The 20,102-nt window shown below is 41.6% G+C and overlaps 1 protein-coding gene across 1 annotated transcript in view; it reads right to left on the minus strand.

Moving 5' to 3' along the window:
• Nucleotides 1-20,102, minus strand: part of LOC118206604 (POZ-, AT hook-, and zinc finger-containing protein 1-like) — a 54,154-nt gene that overhangs the window by 20,628 nt on the left and 13,424 nt on the right. The window contains exon 2 of the mRNA XM_035379475.1: nucleotides 6,857-6,920. Within this exon, the coding sequence (XP_035235366.1) occupies nucleotides 6,857-6,920 (64 nt within the window). The remainder of the gene's footprint in view (nucleotides 1-6,856; nucleotides 6,921-20,102) is intronic.

Here is a 20,102-nt window from a genome sequence, read left to right on the forward strand (position 1 = left end):
CAGACGCTCTTATCCAGAGTGACGTACAACAATTTGTGTAAATTTCATCAACTTTATATACAGTGATTCCAAAGTGTTTCATATCTTTGTTTTCAGCACAAACTCAGCTACAAGAATATGGCAGCAGTAAGTAGGTCATAATCATGTTTGGATTGTAAACTGCTCTAAAAACACACAAACTGTAAACAGTAGTTTTGAACATGCACAGGAATGTTGTAATAAAGCACACTGAACAATTGTGAACAACACTGAAATGTGTTCATCAAGGTCTTGGGTATCAAAAGATGACAAAATATTTTAGCAAATCCAATGAGAAATATAAAATACATTGCTAAAAGTTAGTGTTGTGACTACTATTTTTCAACATCAGGTGAGAATGGGAGGGCAAATGGCCTTTCTGTAATGAATATGCATTGGGTAGGACGACCTGCCAGCTAAGTAGGCTATTCACACCTGGCCGCATGCCTCCCCACCACTAAGACAAAGACTCAGTGAGCCATTTAGAAGACAGAAACAAAGACATCTTTTGATTTTCAGAACCTTTATTGAAGCAAACTATATGCATGGAAGATGAGATGAGACTGGTGTAGGCCTACTCTTGCAACGCTTGCGTGGCCTCTTAGCTAGTGGTGAACTAGGCCGTGTTTCCTGATCAGCATCTCTGTAAATATGATAAAAACAAAATTGTTAGGAAATGTGACATCAAATCAAACTTTATTTATATAGCACATTTCCTTCAACAGGTGAAAATTAAATGTGCTTTACAAAAAAGGGGCAAACCACTAACTAATTAAAACAAAACTTAGGAAATGTGACATGGTTACATCATATACAAACAAAGAACCAAACAAACACAACCAGACGCAGAGGTAGCCTATAATTTTGAGAAGCAATGGTTAGAATCGTTCGTAGTGTGGGAATTTACAAGCGCGCATATTAGTGAATATTCCTACAAACACACAGAGAATGTAACACAGCACACATTTACAAATAATGCAAGCTATCAACGAAACAACATTAGCTAAACTAAATAAACTAATACTAAACTAAATCAACTAAAATTGATATTCCAGCTTAACTACACGCAACTCATAAATGGTAAATGGTAAATGGACTGCATTTATATAGCGCTTTTATCCAAAGCGCTTTACAATTGATGCCTCTCATTCGCCAGAGCAGTTAGGGGTTAGGGGTTAGGTGTCTTGCTCAAGGACACTTCGACACGCCCAGGGCGGGGTTTGAACCGGCAACCCTCCGACTTCCAGACAATCGGTCTTACCTCCTGAGCTATGTCGCCCCACGACATCAATAACATTAACTCATCAATAACAATGCCTCAATCTGAAGTAGGCTAGGTCTGTTTAGCTAAGTGGTTATTATATTGCTATTTCCCGAATTTACTTACAGTATGCTAATATCGATTGTGCGAGGACATCAGTTTTAGAATCTTAGCCACGCCACGGGCTATTTATTACCAATATGATCGAAAAACATAGTCTACCTGATACTTCTAACACAACCAGACGCAGATAGCCTAGCCTATAATTTTGAGATGCAATAGTTCGAATCGTTCGTAGTGTGGGAATTTACAAACGCGCATATTGCTGGATATTCCTACAAACACACAGATAAGTTGCAATACAGTACACACTACCAATATTATCATAAGAAATACACTTACTCATGAAGTTGATCCTCAGCTGGATCAGTTCGCAGTTCGAAATGACACCGTTCTTCATCAGTGTCAGCTTCAGTGTCCGGACCTGATGAGTTGTTCGCGTCTTCATGGTCGCTCTCCCACAAAGCATGAAGAACGTCCAGTCCAGTCATTCGTGCCATTTTCCGAAATGAAATGTAAGGATTGCCCGAGAAGACGTGGGCTATGCTTCTGTATGACATTTTATCATTGTTTACAGTAGGCACTCTCGCACATCAAACGCATCGCCCCTCCCCTGCCATCGATAGCAATTAGTATGTCATTATCTTGTGAATGTGGTCTGGGCGTACTTACTGCCGAGCGAAAATCACATATTAATGAGAAAGACTTAACACATGGCAATGGTCTGTTTGATCTAATTTTAAATAGCTTAAAACAATTCATATTATTTTGTCAATGGACACATTGGAATGCCACGATTCTAAGGTTTATGTCAATGTCTTTGTTGTGTCTGTATGATAAAAGCTCGCGAAGTTATTCATCCAAATAGCAACAAAATCTTGTCGAGCTCCGCCGGCGGAGCTCTCGACCCCAGAGGGTTAAACAATGCTGACCACCTATTCTTGTACTTCTTCACCTGAGTGCAGCTTTTGATACAATAGATCATGAAATTCTATTGGACAGACTCCAGTGTTGGACATGGACAGACACTTGCATGGTTCAGATCATACTTATGTGACAGGAAACAACTGAATTATAAGAAGAGTCCAGCTACTCAGCAATGAAATATGGTATTCCAAAAGGATCCGGGCAAGGACTAGTACTTCTCATTTTATATGTTACCCAGAATATTATCCGGGCTGATGGCACAGAGTTTCACTGCTATGTCGATGATTCGCAGATATAATTTAAATGAACCACTACTACTTTCACAGTTAGAGGCTTGTATTGTGGATATCAAGGTTTAGATGCTTTCTAATTTTCTGCTCATGAACACAGAGAAGACGTTAGTATGTTAGTATTTTAGGTCCTAAAATACTACAGGACATAGTAAATGTGTAATCTTACTGTAAATCGTGATGACTGTTAGGTTGTACCAAATACAGCAGTGAAAGCCCTTAGTGATACCACTGATCCAGATTTAACCTTTGACATGTAGTTGCTTTCTTTCAGTTATGAATATAGCTAAAATCAGGAACTTCCTATTGATAGGGGATGCAGATAAATTGATCCACGGTTTTGTTACGTCAAGGCTAGATGCCCTACTATCTAGCTGCCCTACTACTAATCTCCAGCGTGTGCAGAATGCAGCCGCTCAAATCTTGATTAGAACTAAGAAGTATGAGCATATTACACCAGTGCTAGAATCGCTTCACTGGCTACCAATTAAGTATGGGATGGATTTCAAGGTTTTGCTCCTGACTTTTAAAGCTCTGCATGGACTTGCACTTGCATGTAACCCGTTTTTACCTAATAAGCCCACAAGGTCACTCCGTTTCCAAGACGGAAAGCCTACTTGTTAGTCCCAAAGATTTCTAAAAACCTGAAGGGTGGATGAGCTTTCTCCTACAGAGACCACTACTGAGGAACACCCTTCCGAAATTTATAAGGGAGTCAGTCTCAATATTTAAATCTAGATTAAAAAATCACATTTATACTAGATACTCAGGCTTATATTCAGGTATAGTTCGAAAAAAAGGTGGGAGAAGCCTGTAGCCATAGAATATTGTGGGGTGGCACCTTTTCCTTAGTGTCACCTGTCAGTCAGCTGTGACCCCACTTCACATGGGCTGGCTCTTGATAGGCAGGTATGGTTGTCTCCCGCTCATGACTGCATGGATTCTCAATCCCTGTCCTTGTACCTATGCAGCTAGATTACTCCTGGTGGCCTCACTTTGTAATCCCCAATTTGTGCCCCTGTTACTTAATAACACTCCCTGCTGTTCTAGTGCACATTTCCTAATGGCCTTTTCAATTTTCTTCACCATTACATTACAGGCATTTATAAAGCTGGATATATACTGAAGCAATGCAGGTTAAGTACCTTGCTCAAGAGTACAATGACAGTGTCGTTCCTGGGAATCAAACCTGTGACCTTTAGGTTACAAGACCAGTTCCTTACTCATTATACTACAGTGCCACCCAATGCTGCCGGAATCCTGAGCATATTATCGTCTGGACTCCCCCACCGCTGCGGTCATGCCTGTCTTTCGTCACCGCTTTCACCCTATCCACTACCGTCGCTGGCTGCTGCTCCCCACTATCGCCACCCAACCCCGACCATCATCTGAGCCACAACCTTAGGATTGTAACCTAAACTATCATTTGATCGTGTACATTGACTGACCATGCTGGTCATTTAAACCTACACCCTGCGCCGACCAGAGGATGGGTTTCCCCCTTGAGTCTGGTTCTTCCCAAGGTTTCTTCCTATATGTTACCAGGAAGTTTTTCCTTGCCACAGTTGCCTTAGGCTTGCTCCTGTGAGGGTGTAGGCCAGGGTTGCCTGTGAAGAGTATTTTGACAATTGTTACTGAAATGTGCTACAGAAATTGACCGGTTATGCCATGTCTAAAATAGTCTTTCATTCATTTTAATACACAAAAACTGTCTGAAGGAAGTAAGAAAAAATGGAATCTACTGCATATCTGGAAGCAGCATGGTGGTTTGAATCTCATTTTATACCTTGGACCCTTGATGACTTAAAGCCATTTAGCCAACAAATGTGTTTCATACTGTATCAGCAGAATTTACAGCTGAATCTAGTCCCACCCCCCAATTCCCACAGAGATTCATTCAAATGCAAAGAGTTTTTGTATCGCTTGTAGGACAACCTGAAAATAAGATATCCAGACTCTGATGATGTTGATAGGTCACAGACATCAGGAAGTCATGACATGCAAATGATATGCAACCAAATACAAAACTGACTCTTATTTGACATTATGTTAATTTGTCTACTGTATAAGTGAATTTCCCTGTTTCTAGCTTTTCTCCGAACAGTTCACTGCAGCAAAAGTAAACGAGCAAGTGGTGGCACAGGAGGTCTCAGGAGTGCATTTGTTTAATTCTTGCTAATTTTCTGATCAATGATTTGTTGTTAAGACCATTAAAAGCTTAATTTTGCCATTTTGGGCTTGGCCCATTTTGTTTTTTGCCCAGGAGTGTATATCGTCAAATATATATTGGCTATACATTGCTAACTACATGGGCCGATGTTGGCATATCGCTTTTCCTCTTCCAACATATCGGAACTGGTATTGAGGAATTCAAATCAGTTGAGCTCTATCCAACTTCTCATTTTTTCAAGCGACATCAAAGAAAAGGAACAAGCCCAAAAGTCAATTATAACTGCAATATTTTCCACATGGTTTTCAGAAGTGGCTGGTATAAAAATCAGAATGGCAGGTAGAAAATTGGATCTACTAGCCACAATGAATGGTGGAGGAAAAAGGTTTCAGACCCTTATAAGGATACTATAAGTGGGGCTTGGTGATATCAAATCAAAATGCAGTAATAAATTTCACTATTGCTATTAGGAACATGAACACTGAACCAAAGTGAAATATTGAATAACATTCAAAAATTGGGTAGTAGACAAAAACTCTAGCGTGCAACCTGAAAACGTTGCTATGCAACTAAAAGAAAATAAAGGCCTACTTCCAGGTAGGGCTGGATGATAAACCATATTGATGATTACTGAATGTTTTTTTAAGCGTAATAACAATCAATACCACATGGCATATCCACTTTCTTTTTTCTTTAATCATACCTTAAGCGACTGTAAATATCCAAACCTCAGAGCCTACATAAAATTATTTTGCGAAGCATTTCTATCTACTGGGTGACTGACATCAGCTGGGTACCAAGGCCTTGCAGTGGTTGACAAAAACACATCCCAGGATCACAGAAATCACAGAAAAGAAATGTGTTTGGCACAAATATACCGAAAATAGTCCCCATAATAAATAAATAAATATTTAGCACCTTTTTTCAATAGATGTCTTTTTTCAATTTGGCAAAATCCACACTGGTCACGTTTTTCGTGACAATAGGTTGTGTTTTCTGAAAATGAAAATATGTCTACCTATGTATGTTAACTACTTTGCCAACCATTCGAGCAACCTGAAAAGTAATGCTAGCTAGTAATGCTGATTCACTACTCAGGTAGGCTATAATGAAAAGCTTTAGTGTGATCTTCAATCCTGGTCTTGGACAGCGTCAGCTGGTATCTTTTTCTCCTTGAGATCAGCAACTGATTCAAACTCAAAATCCAAGGTGACCCGAGTTAGCTGGGTAAACGGTTTCCTTTAGTGATCAATTTGAACAGATTAAAACGAGGAAGTGACATTAGAATTTTTCTTTACTAATGCGAAAGGGCAAGCATTAAAGCCAAACGCTCTTTCATTTTAGATAAAATGCAAATTATGCATTGTAAAACACGAAAAGGAACATAATTGCACAACCAAAAGGGAGATGTCTTGGTAACGTTGAATCACCAGAAAACATGCAAGCTACACCGACTTCAAGGCATAATGTAATTTCGAGGTATAGCATGCTAGCCACCTTACTACTCAACACCTTCAGGGTATAGTATACCGTTATACTTATGGTTATACTATAAGCTACATAGCTAATTGTCCAAGTTAGCTAAATACATATAAGTATAATTACATACAACAATAACATACTACAATTTGTCATCAATAACATACTACAAGTTGTCATTATAAGAGTGTGTTAGCAAAGCACCGAATCAGCCTATTTACTGTTTACTCTGGTAAACTGTCATTCAAGGGATACCACATCCCCATCATGCCCCTCTCTTCTAAACCCCAACCCATGCCAAAACAAGGCGAAAAGTTGGTTGAAAAAGAAAAAGATTTGAAACTGAAAAAGTTTTAAAAATGTGAAATAAGCTGATTCAAAACAATTTTTGTTCAAATTCTATCAATTTCATTTTCACTTTCAACTTTCTCCTTTTTCAGTTGCATACTTTATTTCTGATTTATCAAACTTTTGGCCCTGATCTAGCTACATATTTCCACCTACAAAGAGCATATCAGTAGCATTCTCTTATAAGGATAGATCATTAGCATCCGTAGGGTTGAAAATTAGCTTCCAGGTATACACCAGGCCAGTGCCTTAATGCAATTGAACCAGAGTAGATCCATCCATAGGAAATGGTGATTCACTCACCTGGCACTTATGGGGTCTTTCAGACGTGTGGACCTGTTTTATGTGTCCATTCAAGTGGTCAGGTCTACAAAACAAAAAAACAGTAACATTGAACAAACATACAAAACTTAAGAAAACAACCTCGTGGCAACCTCATGGCGAAGCAGCAGTGGCTAACTAATTACACAGCCTATAAGGATATAGGCTAGCACAGTGCCTCAGCGAAGCCATTCTACTGTATGTCGCTTGTATATAATGGAAATACAATACTGCAATATTCACAGCACAAACTTTGAAACAGAATGCAACTTAAAAATAGCAGACCTACTCATCATGGTAAAAGTCATGGTAGCAATGAATTTAGCAATGAATCAATTTCACCTGCTACTGCAGCTTGACACACTGTACAGGATTTACCTTAAAAACAGAACACTTCAGTTCAAGCCTGAACAATTAGTACATTACATTACACTTATTTGGCAGACATTTTTATCTAAAGCAACATACAATAAGTGCATACCGAAGGTCATGGGAACAAGTACACAGCACAGGTCCAATAAGATTCTCATTAAGTTATCAGTTATCCATAGCCATGAACATCGAGTCTAGTTAACACAACATAGGCTAAGTCATTAAAGTTATGGCAAGTCAAACTAGAAGTGAGGCATGATTACAAGAGATGTTATAAGAGTGCTACAACATTAAGATGATAGTACAAGTGCAACACAAACGTGCTAGATGAAGATCCAAGGGTAAAGTTGGCAGTATACTTTGTAAGAAGTAGGACTTTTTGAGCAAAACGAAGCAATGAGAACAACTGAAGAACAAAAAGATGCGGTGTTGTGTGTTCGTATGGTGCTGTGTGCGACGGCCTCCAGGGAGAACTTTTGGAGAACTTCTTTCTTGTTCTCCGACCTCCCCCTCTCAGCTATTGGTCCAAATATCACATGGTTGGTTACGTCGCGGTTGAGAGTTCAGAGGGCAGACTTCACATGCTAATGTACGGAGAAACACCAATCTCTCTTCTGTAGAGACGGGAATTCTGTGAGTTCCCGCATGTTTGATGAATGGTGCTATTCGTTTCAGCAAGTCATCAAAACGCCTAGCACACATTCGGAAATAAGAGAAAGTGGACCCCCTCGTCTAAACTCCACATTTGCCGAATGTACAGACAAAACTCTCCATTCTCTGTCCTACTCTTATTTAGAGGGCGAATGTACCATCTCCTTTGCCTTTTTTTCTTCTTTTGCATAGCTAGATAAACTAAAGCCATTTTAAACACTTTAAACTTTTTGTTTTGTGTTGTGATCTCGCGTAGCCGTTCTCTTACACCCATGGTGTAGCTGCGAGACGGAGGTCTGGGCGTGATTCCAGCCCCGGTTACATTACATTACAGGCATTTGGCAGACGCTCTTATCCAGAGCGACGTACAACGAAGGGTATAACCATAACCAGGAACAAGTGTGTCGAAACCCCAGAGAGAAGTACGTTCCAAGTGCAGGGAACAACCGCATAGTTCAACTTGGACCCTGTAGGTTAAAACTGATCAACACTACCACAAACAAGAACAGCAACAACGCAGTCTTTACAGAAATACAAGCAGTAGTTAAGAAGAGTGCATTAACCAAGTCACCTACGAAACAGCTACCTAGTTACAACCCTAAACTTACAGTCAATTTAGAGATTACAGGGAGGTAGGGAGGGATGGGGAGAGGTGCAGCCTGAAGAGGTAAGTCTTCAGTTGTCGCTTGAAGTGGGTCAGTGTCTCAGCTGATCTGACCTCCACGGGGAGGTCATTCCACCATCGTGGGGCCAGAACAGACAGGAAACGTGTTTGGGAAGCGCAAGTGCAAAGAGGGGGAGGTGCCAGGCGTCCTGAGGTAGCAGAACGGAGGGGTCTGGCTGGCATGTAGGGTTTGAAGATCTTGTGGAGGTATGCTGAGGCTGATCCCTTGACTGCCTGGTATGCTAGGACCAATGTTTTAAATTTGATGCAAGCCATAACAGGCAGCCAGTGGAGGGTAGTGAGCAGGGCAGTGACGTGGGAGTGTCTGGGGAGGTTGAAAACCAGACAAGCTGCAGCATTCTGAATGAGTTGCAGGGGTCTGATGGCAGATGCCGGTAGTCCAGACAGAAGAGAGTTGCAGTAGTCCAGGCGGGATAGTACCATTGCTTGGACCAAGAGCTGGGTTGAGTAGGTGGTGCGAAAGGGGCGGATTCTCCGGATGTTATACAGGAAAAATCTGCATGCCCGGCTAACCGCTGCGATGTTCTTGGAGAGGGACAACTTGTTGTCCATCACCACTCTGAGATTCTTGGCACAGGGTGATGTCACTAAGGTGTCCCCTAGGGAAATGGAAAAATCGAGGAGGTGAGAGGTTAGAGCAGGTATAAAGATTAGCTCTGTCTTTCCCGGGTTGAGCTTCAGATGGTGATTGTCCATCCAGCTCTGGATGTCCTTCAGGCAAGCGGAGATGCAGGCAGGGACCTGTGTGTCCGATGGGGAGAAGGAGAGAAAGAGTTGTGTGTCGTCGGCGTAACAGTGATAGGACAAGCCATGGGCAGAGATTACAGGGCCAAGGGATCTGGTGTATAAGGAGAAGAGAAGGGGACCGAGGACTGAGCCCTGGAGAACTCCTGTGGCGAGGGGACGGGGCGGCGATACTTTACCAGCCCAGGCAACCTGGAAAGAACGATCGGAGAGGTAAGACTCAATCCAGTCAAGGACTGTGCCGCAGATCCCTGTTGCTGCCAGGGAGGACAGGAGGATGGAGTGCTCCACAGTGTCGAATGCAGCGGAGAGGTCTAGAAGAATCAGGAGAGGAGAGGGAGGATGCTCGTGCGGCATGGAGTGACTCACTGACCGAGAGGAGTGCAGTCTCTGTCGACTGGCCAGGCCTGAAGCCGAACTGGTGGGGGTCAAGCAAGTTATTCTGAGAGAGATTAATAGCTGCCTTGTAATTATTCACGCCCCAGCGGCGTGGAGTGACTTTAAACGGTGTGGTGTTCTCACTGAGTATACCGACAACAGTGTTCATGGACCTGTTCGCCGGTGGTTCTCAATCGTGAAGTTATTTCTTCTTACTGAGTATACTGCCAGCTTAACATGAAAGTGCTAGAATATCAAGATACAAGTGATATAACACAGATCTGAGATTGGGAGTAACCTTGTGAATGAGTAGTGTTAGAGTTAATCAAGGTACAGTCTGAAGAGATGCGTCTTCAAACCATGGCGAAAAATAGGCAGTGACCGAGTGGTTCGCAAAGGAATAGGGAGTTCATTCCACCATTGGGTTAGAATGGAGAAGCACAGCACAAACTGGCAAAAAAATGACTAAGTTGCGGACAAATTTACTGACACTGAACAACGCTTAACCCCTTTGCTCAAGCCCCCTAGTGGTCTGCCTGCCGGCGTGCCTAGATTGCTGAACTCAGACATTCATTGCTCCTGCAATCAACCTGAGCTGAAAACACAAATTCTGTGTTCTAGTTTTATTAGTAGATGATACACGACAACCATGTCGAATACGGAGCATAAAACATTTTTCCTTTCTTGTCACTCCAAACGAATGATAATCTGTAATAGATAAAAATTAATCTGTCTACATGTAAATGTGGGCCTATCCAATTAAATATCTATATTTGCCAATATTTATTATCACCCACATTTCACATTTAATGGACTAAATTGTAAAAAAAGGCCCTATACAAATAATGGATATCAAGTTCCCAAAAAATACAGACACGACCCCAAGAAGGTTTACAAAAGAAAACTACGAGATAACAATGAAAAACGGGGAGAAAACAAGGAAGTAGCTAATGTATTCAGTCAGTGCAGATGCTGTATTTTGTTTTAGCTGTCATGTCTTCGGAAAAAGAGACACACAGCTCGGCACGTGAAAAAATATCAGTAACCAGCTGAAAACTCATGAGCGCAGCAAGGAGCACACAGAAAATATGGAGAAGTGGCACCACCTTGCGGAGAGATTAAAATCAAGCACTACCATCGACTCAATTAACCAAGAATTAATAAACTTGGAGATCAACTGTTGGAAAATGGTCCTTAGAAGACTGTTAGACATTGCGTGCCATTTGGCTGAAAGGAACCAAGCATTTTGAGCCCACTCAGAGTACCTTCATGAGCCCAGAAATGGCAACTTTCTGGGTCAGGTAGAACTAATGGCCCAGTTTGATCCTGTAATGAATGAGCATTTGAGGAGGATTAAAAACAAGGAGTACACGGACCATTATTTGAGCAAGCAAATCCAAAATGAACTCATATCACTGGTTGCACAGAAAACAACAGATGCTATTGTTGATCAGATCAAGAGAGCTAAGTACTTTGACAAAAGCCACACTGAACAGTTGTCCATTGTCATGTGTATAGTAAACTGTGAAACAAATTTAAGTGTTTCCATTGAGCAGCATTTTGTGGGTTTTGTTGATGTCCATGACACAACTGGAAAAGGACAGTATGATACTTTCATAAAGCAAATCCTATGACAATGGAAGCAACATGCAGGGGAAACACCAGGGTGTACAGAAGAGAGTGCTGGACACAAACAAGAAGGCCCTGTGTGTGCCCTGTGGGAGCCACACCTTAAACCTGGTTATTGGTGATGCAGCAAAGTCATCTGTACGGTCAGTGAGCTTATTTGGACTTCTCCAGAGACTATACAACCTGTTCAGCTTCTCTGTGCAACGGTGGGAGATTATGCAGGAGCATGTACAGTTGACCATCAAGAATCTGTCTACAACCAGATGGAAGTGCAGAATAGACAGTGTGAAGGCCCTCCAGTACCAAATGCCTCAATTTGTGGAAGCCTTGGCTGCACTTACCACGCATGCCCTGGAGAAAAAGGATGCTGAGACCATGTCCACATCTCAGGGCATTCTCAAAGAAAATAAGACATGGAGTTTCATATTGTGTGTTGTTATTTGGTATAATATATTATATCAAATAAACCGTGTCAGCAAACTCCTGCAGAGTCCCAGAGTCTCAATAAAAAGAGAAACTGATGGAGTAAGAGACTCTCTACAAGAGTACAGGGACACAGGACTCAAAGCAGCACAGACAGATGCGAGAGAGATCGCAGAGGAGTTGCAGATTGAGATGAAACTGCCAGAAGAGAGACAACGGAAGACAACTTGCCAGTTCCTTTATGAAGGAAGAGAAGAAACACAGTCCACCCCAGAAGAACGATTCAACCGGGAGTTCTTCTTGCCACTTGTTGATACACCACTAAGTAGCCTCAATGATCGATTCACCCAGATGGAACGTTTCTTTGCTCTGTATGGGTTCTTGTACTCAGTAGGTAACATGAAAAAAGTAGTGCAGGATGTGACACTGGGCCTTAGCTGCAGGAACATGGAGATAAAAACAGAAGATGTCGGTGGTGAGGACTTGGAACTGGTGATAAGGGCTGCAGTGAAAGCCTTCCCAGACCGCATTTCTACCCCAACAGAAATGCTGGAATATATATACAAGGAAAACCCCCTTGATTTATATCCCAATCTGAGCATTGCACTCAGTCTGCTTCTCACTCTCCCTGTTACTACTGTAAGGACGGAGTGTAGCACAGTGGGTAAGGAACTAGACTTGTAACCGAAAGGTCGCAGGTTCGATTCCCGGGTAAGGACACTGCCGTTGTACCCTTGAGCAAGGTACTTAACCTGCATTGCTTCAGTATATATCCAGCTGTATAAATGGATACAATGTAAAAATGCTATGTAAAATAGTTGTGTAAGTCGCTCTGGATAAGAGCGTCTGCTAAATGCCTGTAATGTAATGTAATGTACTACTGCCTCTGGGGAAAGGAGTTTCTCAGCTCTAAAACTCATCTGAGGTCTACAATGTGTCAGGAGCGGTGGTCAGATCTTGCCATTATATCAATAGAGCAAAAAGTCAGAAGAACGCTGGACATGGAGGACCGTATACCGGCATTCGCAAATGCTAAAGCCCGGAAGGTGAAAATTAACATCTAAACACAGAAAGTATACAGTTGTACACTAACCTTTCCCTCATATAAACTAGAAATACCACCTCACGTTGGTATGCCTCCAACAACCAGTAGCCAGTTTGGATATAAAATGTCATCACTTCATCAATGCTTCATGCATGTGATAATTCGCTCCTTCCCTGGTTCCTTTTGCTGGCTAGATCAATGACTCTTCACATATTATAATTTCTAGTCACCCAAGGTTGCTTTCCAATGGCTCTCAGCACCTAAGTCTCGGGGGAGAGCTTGCATTTGAAAGGGCACAGCTTAAGTACAATCTCGAAACAATGGGGTCTAGCCAGGAGGAAAGGCTTCATGCAAGTGATAATTCACTCCTTCCCTGGTTCCTTTTAACGGCTAGATTGACCGTTTGGAAATAAAATGTCATCACTTCATCATTTTATCCTATTAGACATTTGTGTGAAACGTTGTCATAATTAGCGTATGAATTCTTGAGTTATGGCCAAAAACGTGTTTTGTGAAGGTCACATTGACCTTGAGCTTTGACCACCAAAATCTAATCAGTCCACCCTTGAGTCCAAGTGGACGTGTGTGCCAAATTTGAAGAAATTCCCTCAAGGCGTTCCTGAGATATCGCGTTCACGAGAATCAGGACGGACGGACGAACGGACGTACGGAAAACCCGAAAACATAATGTCTCCGGCCACGGCTGTGCCGTCGCGGAGGCATAACAAGATAGTTTAAAATTTCAAAGGTTTCTAATTATTCATTGAGATATTTTCCATTGGATGTGATCCCTCTCCTCCTTAAGTTATTTACTAGAGCCCGACTGATGCCAGATTTTTGGGTCCGATGCCGATCCCAATTTTGGAGAGTCCTAGTCCACCGATTACCGATGTTTTGACCGATATTTTGTCAAAAAGTGCAACATTTTAAAATCAATTTGAAAAACTTATATTTTATTAAAATTTTTATTTAAGAACATTTAACTTAAGCAAACAAATAAAAATAAAAATAAACACACAAAGAACTTTTTAGATAAAAAAATGTAAATGATATTAAATATATATATATATATTAACACCATCTTTAAGTGTGTGAAATCAAAATAACTTCACACCTTGCTTTTACTCCTTTCTTTTCCAGCCATCTATAAAAAATTAAGTTTTTTATAGTTTCAAACATGTATTTCTATAAATATTATTATTGTTGTTATTAATTTGTTCTTATTTTATTCCTACTACATGACCTCAAAGAGTAAGACTTCATCTAGCGAGCTTCCCTGTCCATAAGAATTCGGTGGTGAAAATAACTACAATGCACTCTGACGCGTGACTAGATGACACACTCGCTCGCAATAACGCATTAGCTATTGACACAGCCTCATTATTTCTTATTATATATTCTCAGTAAGTTAAATTAATTATATTTTCTTATTTTATTTCTACTACATGATCTCAAAGAGTAAGACATTATCTAGTGGAGCTAATGAGTGAATCAAGTGTAACGTTAGATGAAATTAAATTTACTGGATGAAATACGTGAAAAAAAACTACAATGCGCTTTCGTGCAGGTTACCCTGTTGGTTGATTCACTTCTCCAACAGCAATCCTTCTCTCATGTTATCATGACAAAGCTAGATAACATGGCTTAAAATGATCCACGTTAGAAGTGTTTTATCAGCGTTTTTACTGTCTGGTTAGCCTGCTATGATGACGCGTGACTAGATGACACACTCGCTTGCAATAACGCGTTGGCTATCGACACAGCATCATATAGTAGCTAATATCATCTCAGATAAAAAAACAAATGTGTGATGCATTCAATCACCATTTTATTTTGGCTGGTTATTTATTTGAGAATACAGCGATGTCCTCTGGAAATGTAGATCCTACGCTGCTTATGTGCTCACTGCCACTTCATAAAGGCTTGCTAGCCAGCTAGCTTGCTAAAGTGAACCAAATATGTTAGCTAGCTCGCTCGCTTGATAATGAGGATTGATAAACATAGTGGTCGTATAAACGCATTTAATTAAAAACTTTCACTAAATATACATACCTTTATTGTGGCAATCGAATGTGTGCAGACAAGTCTTGCAGTTCAGAATATTGGATGAGGCACGAGTGACAAACGTCTTATTACAGAAGTAGCGCGTCAGCTGCTGCAGTTCACACTTGTATTAGTGCTCCCTCTACTGGATAATTCTAGTAAATAGCAATTACAACGTTCGAACAGACAAGTACAGATAAATAAATGTTTTTTTATTATACTTATTTAAAAATCGGGACACATCGGCTGCATAACTGCCGATCCCGATGTCGTCAAAAAGTCAAATAATGGCCGATATATCTGCCATACCGATATATTGGTCGGGCTTTATTATTTACCTGCCCCTTTCTCTTTGCCTCTGTCTCCCTCTTCCAATTTCTCTCTCCAGATTGTTCCAACATAGAATGATGTCAGCATCCAGACCTCCATGACCCTCCAGCCACCCCACTGACCTGCTGCCTGTGATCTGTGACCTGGGTGAGTACTTAGCTTACTTATCCCTTCACCCTGTCTTTAAAACCAATGTCACTGAACACTAATGAGTTTTTGCCTCCTTGTTCACTAGCTATGATTGCGTTAAGCAAAATGGGGGCCTCACATTGGTCTTTGCCTCCAAATCACTAAAACCGCCACTGAATATGCCATATTTCATCATTCATTTATAAGCATTTCTAAGATCCATCCCCACAGAAAGTATGCAGACTTTTATTTTGGCCATCCTTTGACATAACCACAAGAAAAGAACCGCCTGTATAGAACACATCTGTAGATGCATCATAGCAAATTTTGGTACAGTAACAGTGTTTTTTTTTTTTTGTTTGGTTGTTTTTGAAAATTCAGAGTGACAAATTTGTTCTTCATGAGGAAGAACTATGGACCAAATGTTGCTTCAGTCAAACAGACTGAAGGGGTTAGGTACATACCTACTGTCAGGTCCATTTTAATGGACATTGACAAGGTTATTGTTATTTTAGCTGTCTACCACAGTATATTGGAGTTGAAATTAAATAATGAATATGCGCTCAAAGTGCAGACGTTCAGCTTTAATTTGAAGGTATTTACATCCAAATCGGCTGAACGGTGTAGGAATTACAGAACTTTTAATATGTGGTCCCCCCCTTTTTAAGGGACCAAAGGTAATTGGACAATTGCCTGCTCAGCTGTTCCATGGCTAGGTGTGTGCATTTCCCTCATTATTTCATTTACAAGTAAGCAGATAAAAGGTCTAGAATTGATTTCAAGTGTGGCATTTGTATTTGGAATCTGTTGCTGTTGACTTATGAAGTCCAAAGAGCTGTCACTGTCGGTGAAGCAAGCCATCATTAGGCTGAAAAAAAAAATCCATCAGAGAGATAGCAAAAACATTAGGTGTGGCCAAATCAACCATTTGGTACATTCTTAAAAAGAAAGAACACACTGGTGAGCTCAGGAACACCAAAAGACCCGAAAGACCATGGAAACAACTGTGGTGGATGACAGAAGAATACTTTCCCTGGTGAAGAAAAACCCCTTCACAACAGGCCAGATCAACAACACCCTCCAGGAGGTAGGCGTATCTGTGTCAAAGTCAACTAGAAAGGTTACGATTCCGGAAGGAATTGTGTAGGCTTGCTTCAAATTCCAACTGGCACTGTCCTCAAGCCTCAATGCACTTCAATGAGGGTGTAGCGTTCCCGGGTGAATGATGGTCAGACTCTTTACTGATGGTTTATGAAGTCCTTTAATGTTGTTAATCAAACACACCGTAAAAGCTAAAGGAAAAACAAATACAAAACACATGAATATATTTACTTTAAATGACAGAAAACATTTATGCACATGACTGTACTAATCCCAGAGTCTCTTTAAAGTATCCCTTTATTTTGCTACTGATTTTAAGCCAACAAAAGTGCATATTAAATTTATAGCTTCAAACATTCACTGAATAAAAATGTACTTCCATGACCCACGGGGCACCATAGCATTACATATACAGCCGGGGATCAGCAAGTAGCGATTATGATCCAGGGATCAGTCATATCCTAAAAGTGTCATGAGTAAAACTTGGCTAACTATATAGCTAGCTAGCTATGGCATGTCCTTACCTCTGTAATGTTATTTGTTGTCCTCCGTGTGTCCATACATCTGTATCGGTGGTTGTAGCTGTGTGTCATTAGCTCCTACTCATGCGTGCAGGATAGCATCCGTACGCGCTAAGTAGGTTAACTAAAGTAGGCGAAATGTGAACATGTTAGCGTAGGCGATAAAGCTGTGCTTAAAAATCTCGTGCCGTTGGAAGTGCGTCCTACTCATAGATCGTGACCACTTGCGCATGCGTCCTACAGCATTCCATGAAGCGTTCCACGAAACGTCCATGCATGAGCCTTTATGGAGTGACCACAAAAAAGTTGAATATTTCAAAAATATTCAATACAAGCAACAATGTCTGGAACTAGCCGGTCATTTTGGTGTAAAAAGTTTGAATGTAATGCAAGAACTGTAGGACTAGTGAGACCTAGAAAAATTGGGCGGAAAGTGCAGAAAAGAAATATGAAAGATATTAAGAGTGGGCTTGCCGGAAGCAAGCCCACTAACAATCAAGAAAAGACTTCACCAGAGTAAATACAGAGGGTTTACCACAAGATGTAAACCATTGGTAAGCCTCAAAAACAGGAAGATCAGATTAGAGTTTGCCAAAAAAACATCTAAAAAAGCCTGTACAGTTCTGGAACAACATCCTATGGACAGATGAGGCAAAGGTCCACTTGCACCAGAATGATGGGAAGAGAAGAGTATGGAGAAGGGAAGGGAAGGAACTGCTCATTATCGAAAGCATACCACCTCATCTGTGAAGCATGGTGGAGGTAGTGTTACGGCGTGGGCATGTATGGCTGCCACTGGAACTGGTTCCCTTGTATTTATTGATGATGTGACTGCAGACAAAAGCAGCAGGATGAATTCTGAAGTGTATAGGGCTATATTATCTGCACAGATTCAGCCAAATGCTTCAAAACGTATTGGTTGGCGCTTCACAGTGCAGATGGATAATGGCCCGAAGCATACTGCGAAAGCTACCCAAGACTTTTTTAAGGCAAAGAAGTGGAATGCTCTGCAATGGCCAAGTCAATCACCTGACCTGAATCCAATTGCCTTCACTTGCTGAAGGCAAAACGCCCCAAGAACAAGCAGGAACTGAATGTACTGCATTACTATAGTGCTTTTATCCAAAGTGCTTTACAATTGATGCCTCTCATTCACCAGAGCAGTTAGGGGTTAGGTGTCTTGCTCAGGGACACTTCGACACACCCAGGGCGGGAATCGAACCGGCAACCCTCCGACTGCAAGACAACCGCTCCTACCTCCTGAGCTATGTCGCCCCCAACTGAAGACAGCTGCAGTAGAGGCCTGGCAGAGCGTCACCAGGGAAGAAACCCAGCGTCTGGTGATGTGTATGGGTTCAAGTTCAGGCAGTCATTAGCCCCTTTCACAGTTAATACCGCATCTGAGCCACCTCCGATGAGGTAACAGGTTACCTCTAAGCTGCAGCTGCAGCAAGACATTAAATGTTATTAATGAGTGCGTGCACAATTCACACTCTTTGAAATGTACTGACACCGAATAGCCTACCCATGGCTGGATTATGGCCAAGGGGCCTCCAAGCCTCAGGCCGCGTGCGGTCCATGGCCCAAGACTTCCGAGCTGACCACTAGGCCCCTGGGTGCTTATAGCGTGAGCTAACCACTAGGGCCCCCCGGGCCCCTCAGTGCTTACAATGTGAGGGCCCCCGGGCCCCTTGGTGTTTAAAATGTGAGCTCACCACTAGGGCCCCCCGGGCCCCTCAGTGCTTACAATGTGAGGGCCCCCAGGCCCCTTCGCGTTTAAAGAGTGAGCTGACCACTAGGGCCCCTAGGCCCCTGGGGCTTAAAACGTGATCTGACCACTAGGGCCCCTGGGCCCCTCGGCACCTACAGTGTGAGGGTCCCTGGGCCCCTCCGCGCTTAAAGCATGAGCTGACCACTAGGGCCCCCGAGCGCTTACAGTGTGAGTTGACCACTAGGGACCCCAGGCCCCTCGGTGCATACATTGAGCGTAACACCTGGGCCCCTTGGTACATACAGTGCATGCCTAAAACGAGAGCCTCTCGGAGAGTACAGTGCTGTACAACTGAGCCACTTGTTGGCAGGCTAAAATACGCTGTGACATGATACAATATTCGCCAACAAGTCAGTTCATTCTGCATAACAGGACAGTTTGAAGGGTGTCATATTATGGCAAGCCGTTCGTTATTTGACTTACCGTAACTAGCTATCCCTTTATTTTAGCTAGCTGCCCATTTTCCCTAGTTAGCTGCCCATATGATTCAGCTTGTTAACAGAAATTAGTTAGCTAGCTGCCATTTATGCCAGCTAGCTGCCCTTACAACCAAATTAGCTGCACTAAAAACCCAGCTAGTTAACTAGCTATCGGCCTAAAACTCAGCTATCTAACTAGTTAGGTGGTACACAATTTAACTAGTTAGTTAGGTGGCATTTGTTCGCGGGTCGTCTGTGTGAAAGGGGTGTAAGATAAAGGGGTAGCTAGCTACAGTGGGTTGAATAAATGTTAAAACAGCATGCCATAGTCATGATGCTTAAATCAAAGCTACTAGCTAGCTAACTATTAGTGCTATTAGTTCAAAACTACTATTAGTTCAAAACATGGGATGCTGTGGCCGTGAGAATAAAAACCTTATTGAGAGCTTATTAGCTAGCCCAAATGAACAAGTGTGATAAATGCACATTGTGGTTTTGTTACACACTAGCGCACTGTTTAGTGGTTATCATTTAATATTGTTGTTTATACTGTATGTAAAATTGTCTAATCTTTAAGTAATCTGATTATAATTGTGGACAAATTTTTTATATTCACTTGATAGAGCATAACAAAAATACAGAAGGCAAGATTAAACAAAGACAATATTAAAGGGAATAAAAGCAATGAAATGGCTTCTTTTTGAAAAATACACAGCGGTTTTGTGAAACATTAAAAAAATATGCCAAAAGCTATATTTTTTCATACACTAACGCATATATAAGAGACCCAATCCATACTTAAAGATTTAAGGAAAATCCCATTAATTTTTTCTATAGACCGTCTGTTTTTAAATCCACAGAAGTAGATAATGCTAACGTTGACATGCAAATTTTCGAAAGCTTTTACGAGGTCTTTTTTCCCCCTCCCCATCGATGGGGTGTGGCATAGTCTCCACCAAGTCATTTCACTGACTTATCAGAAACCTT

Source organism: Anguilla anguilla, chromosome 10, assembly GCF_013347855.1.
Source record: "Anguilla anguilla isolate fAngAng1 chromosome 10, fAngAng1.pri, whole genome shotgun sequence".
NCBI classification, from domain to species: Eukaryota; Metazoa; Chordata; class Actinopteri; order Anguilliformes; family Anguillidae; genus Anguilla; species Anguilla anguilla.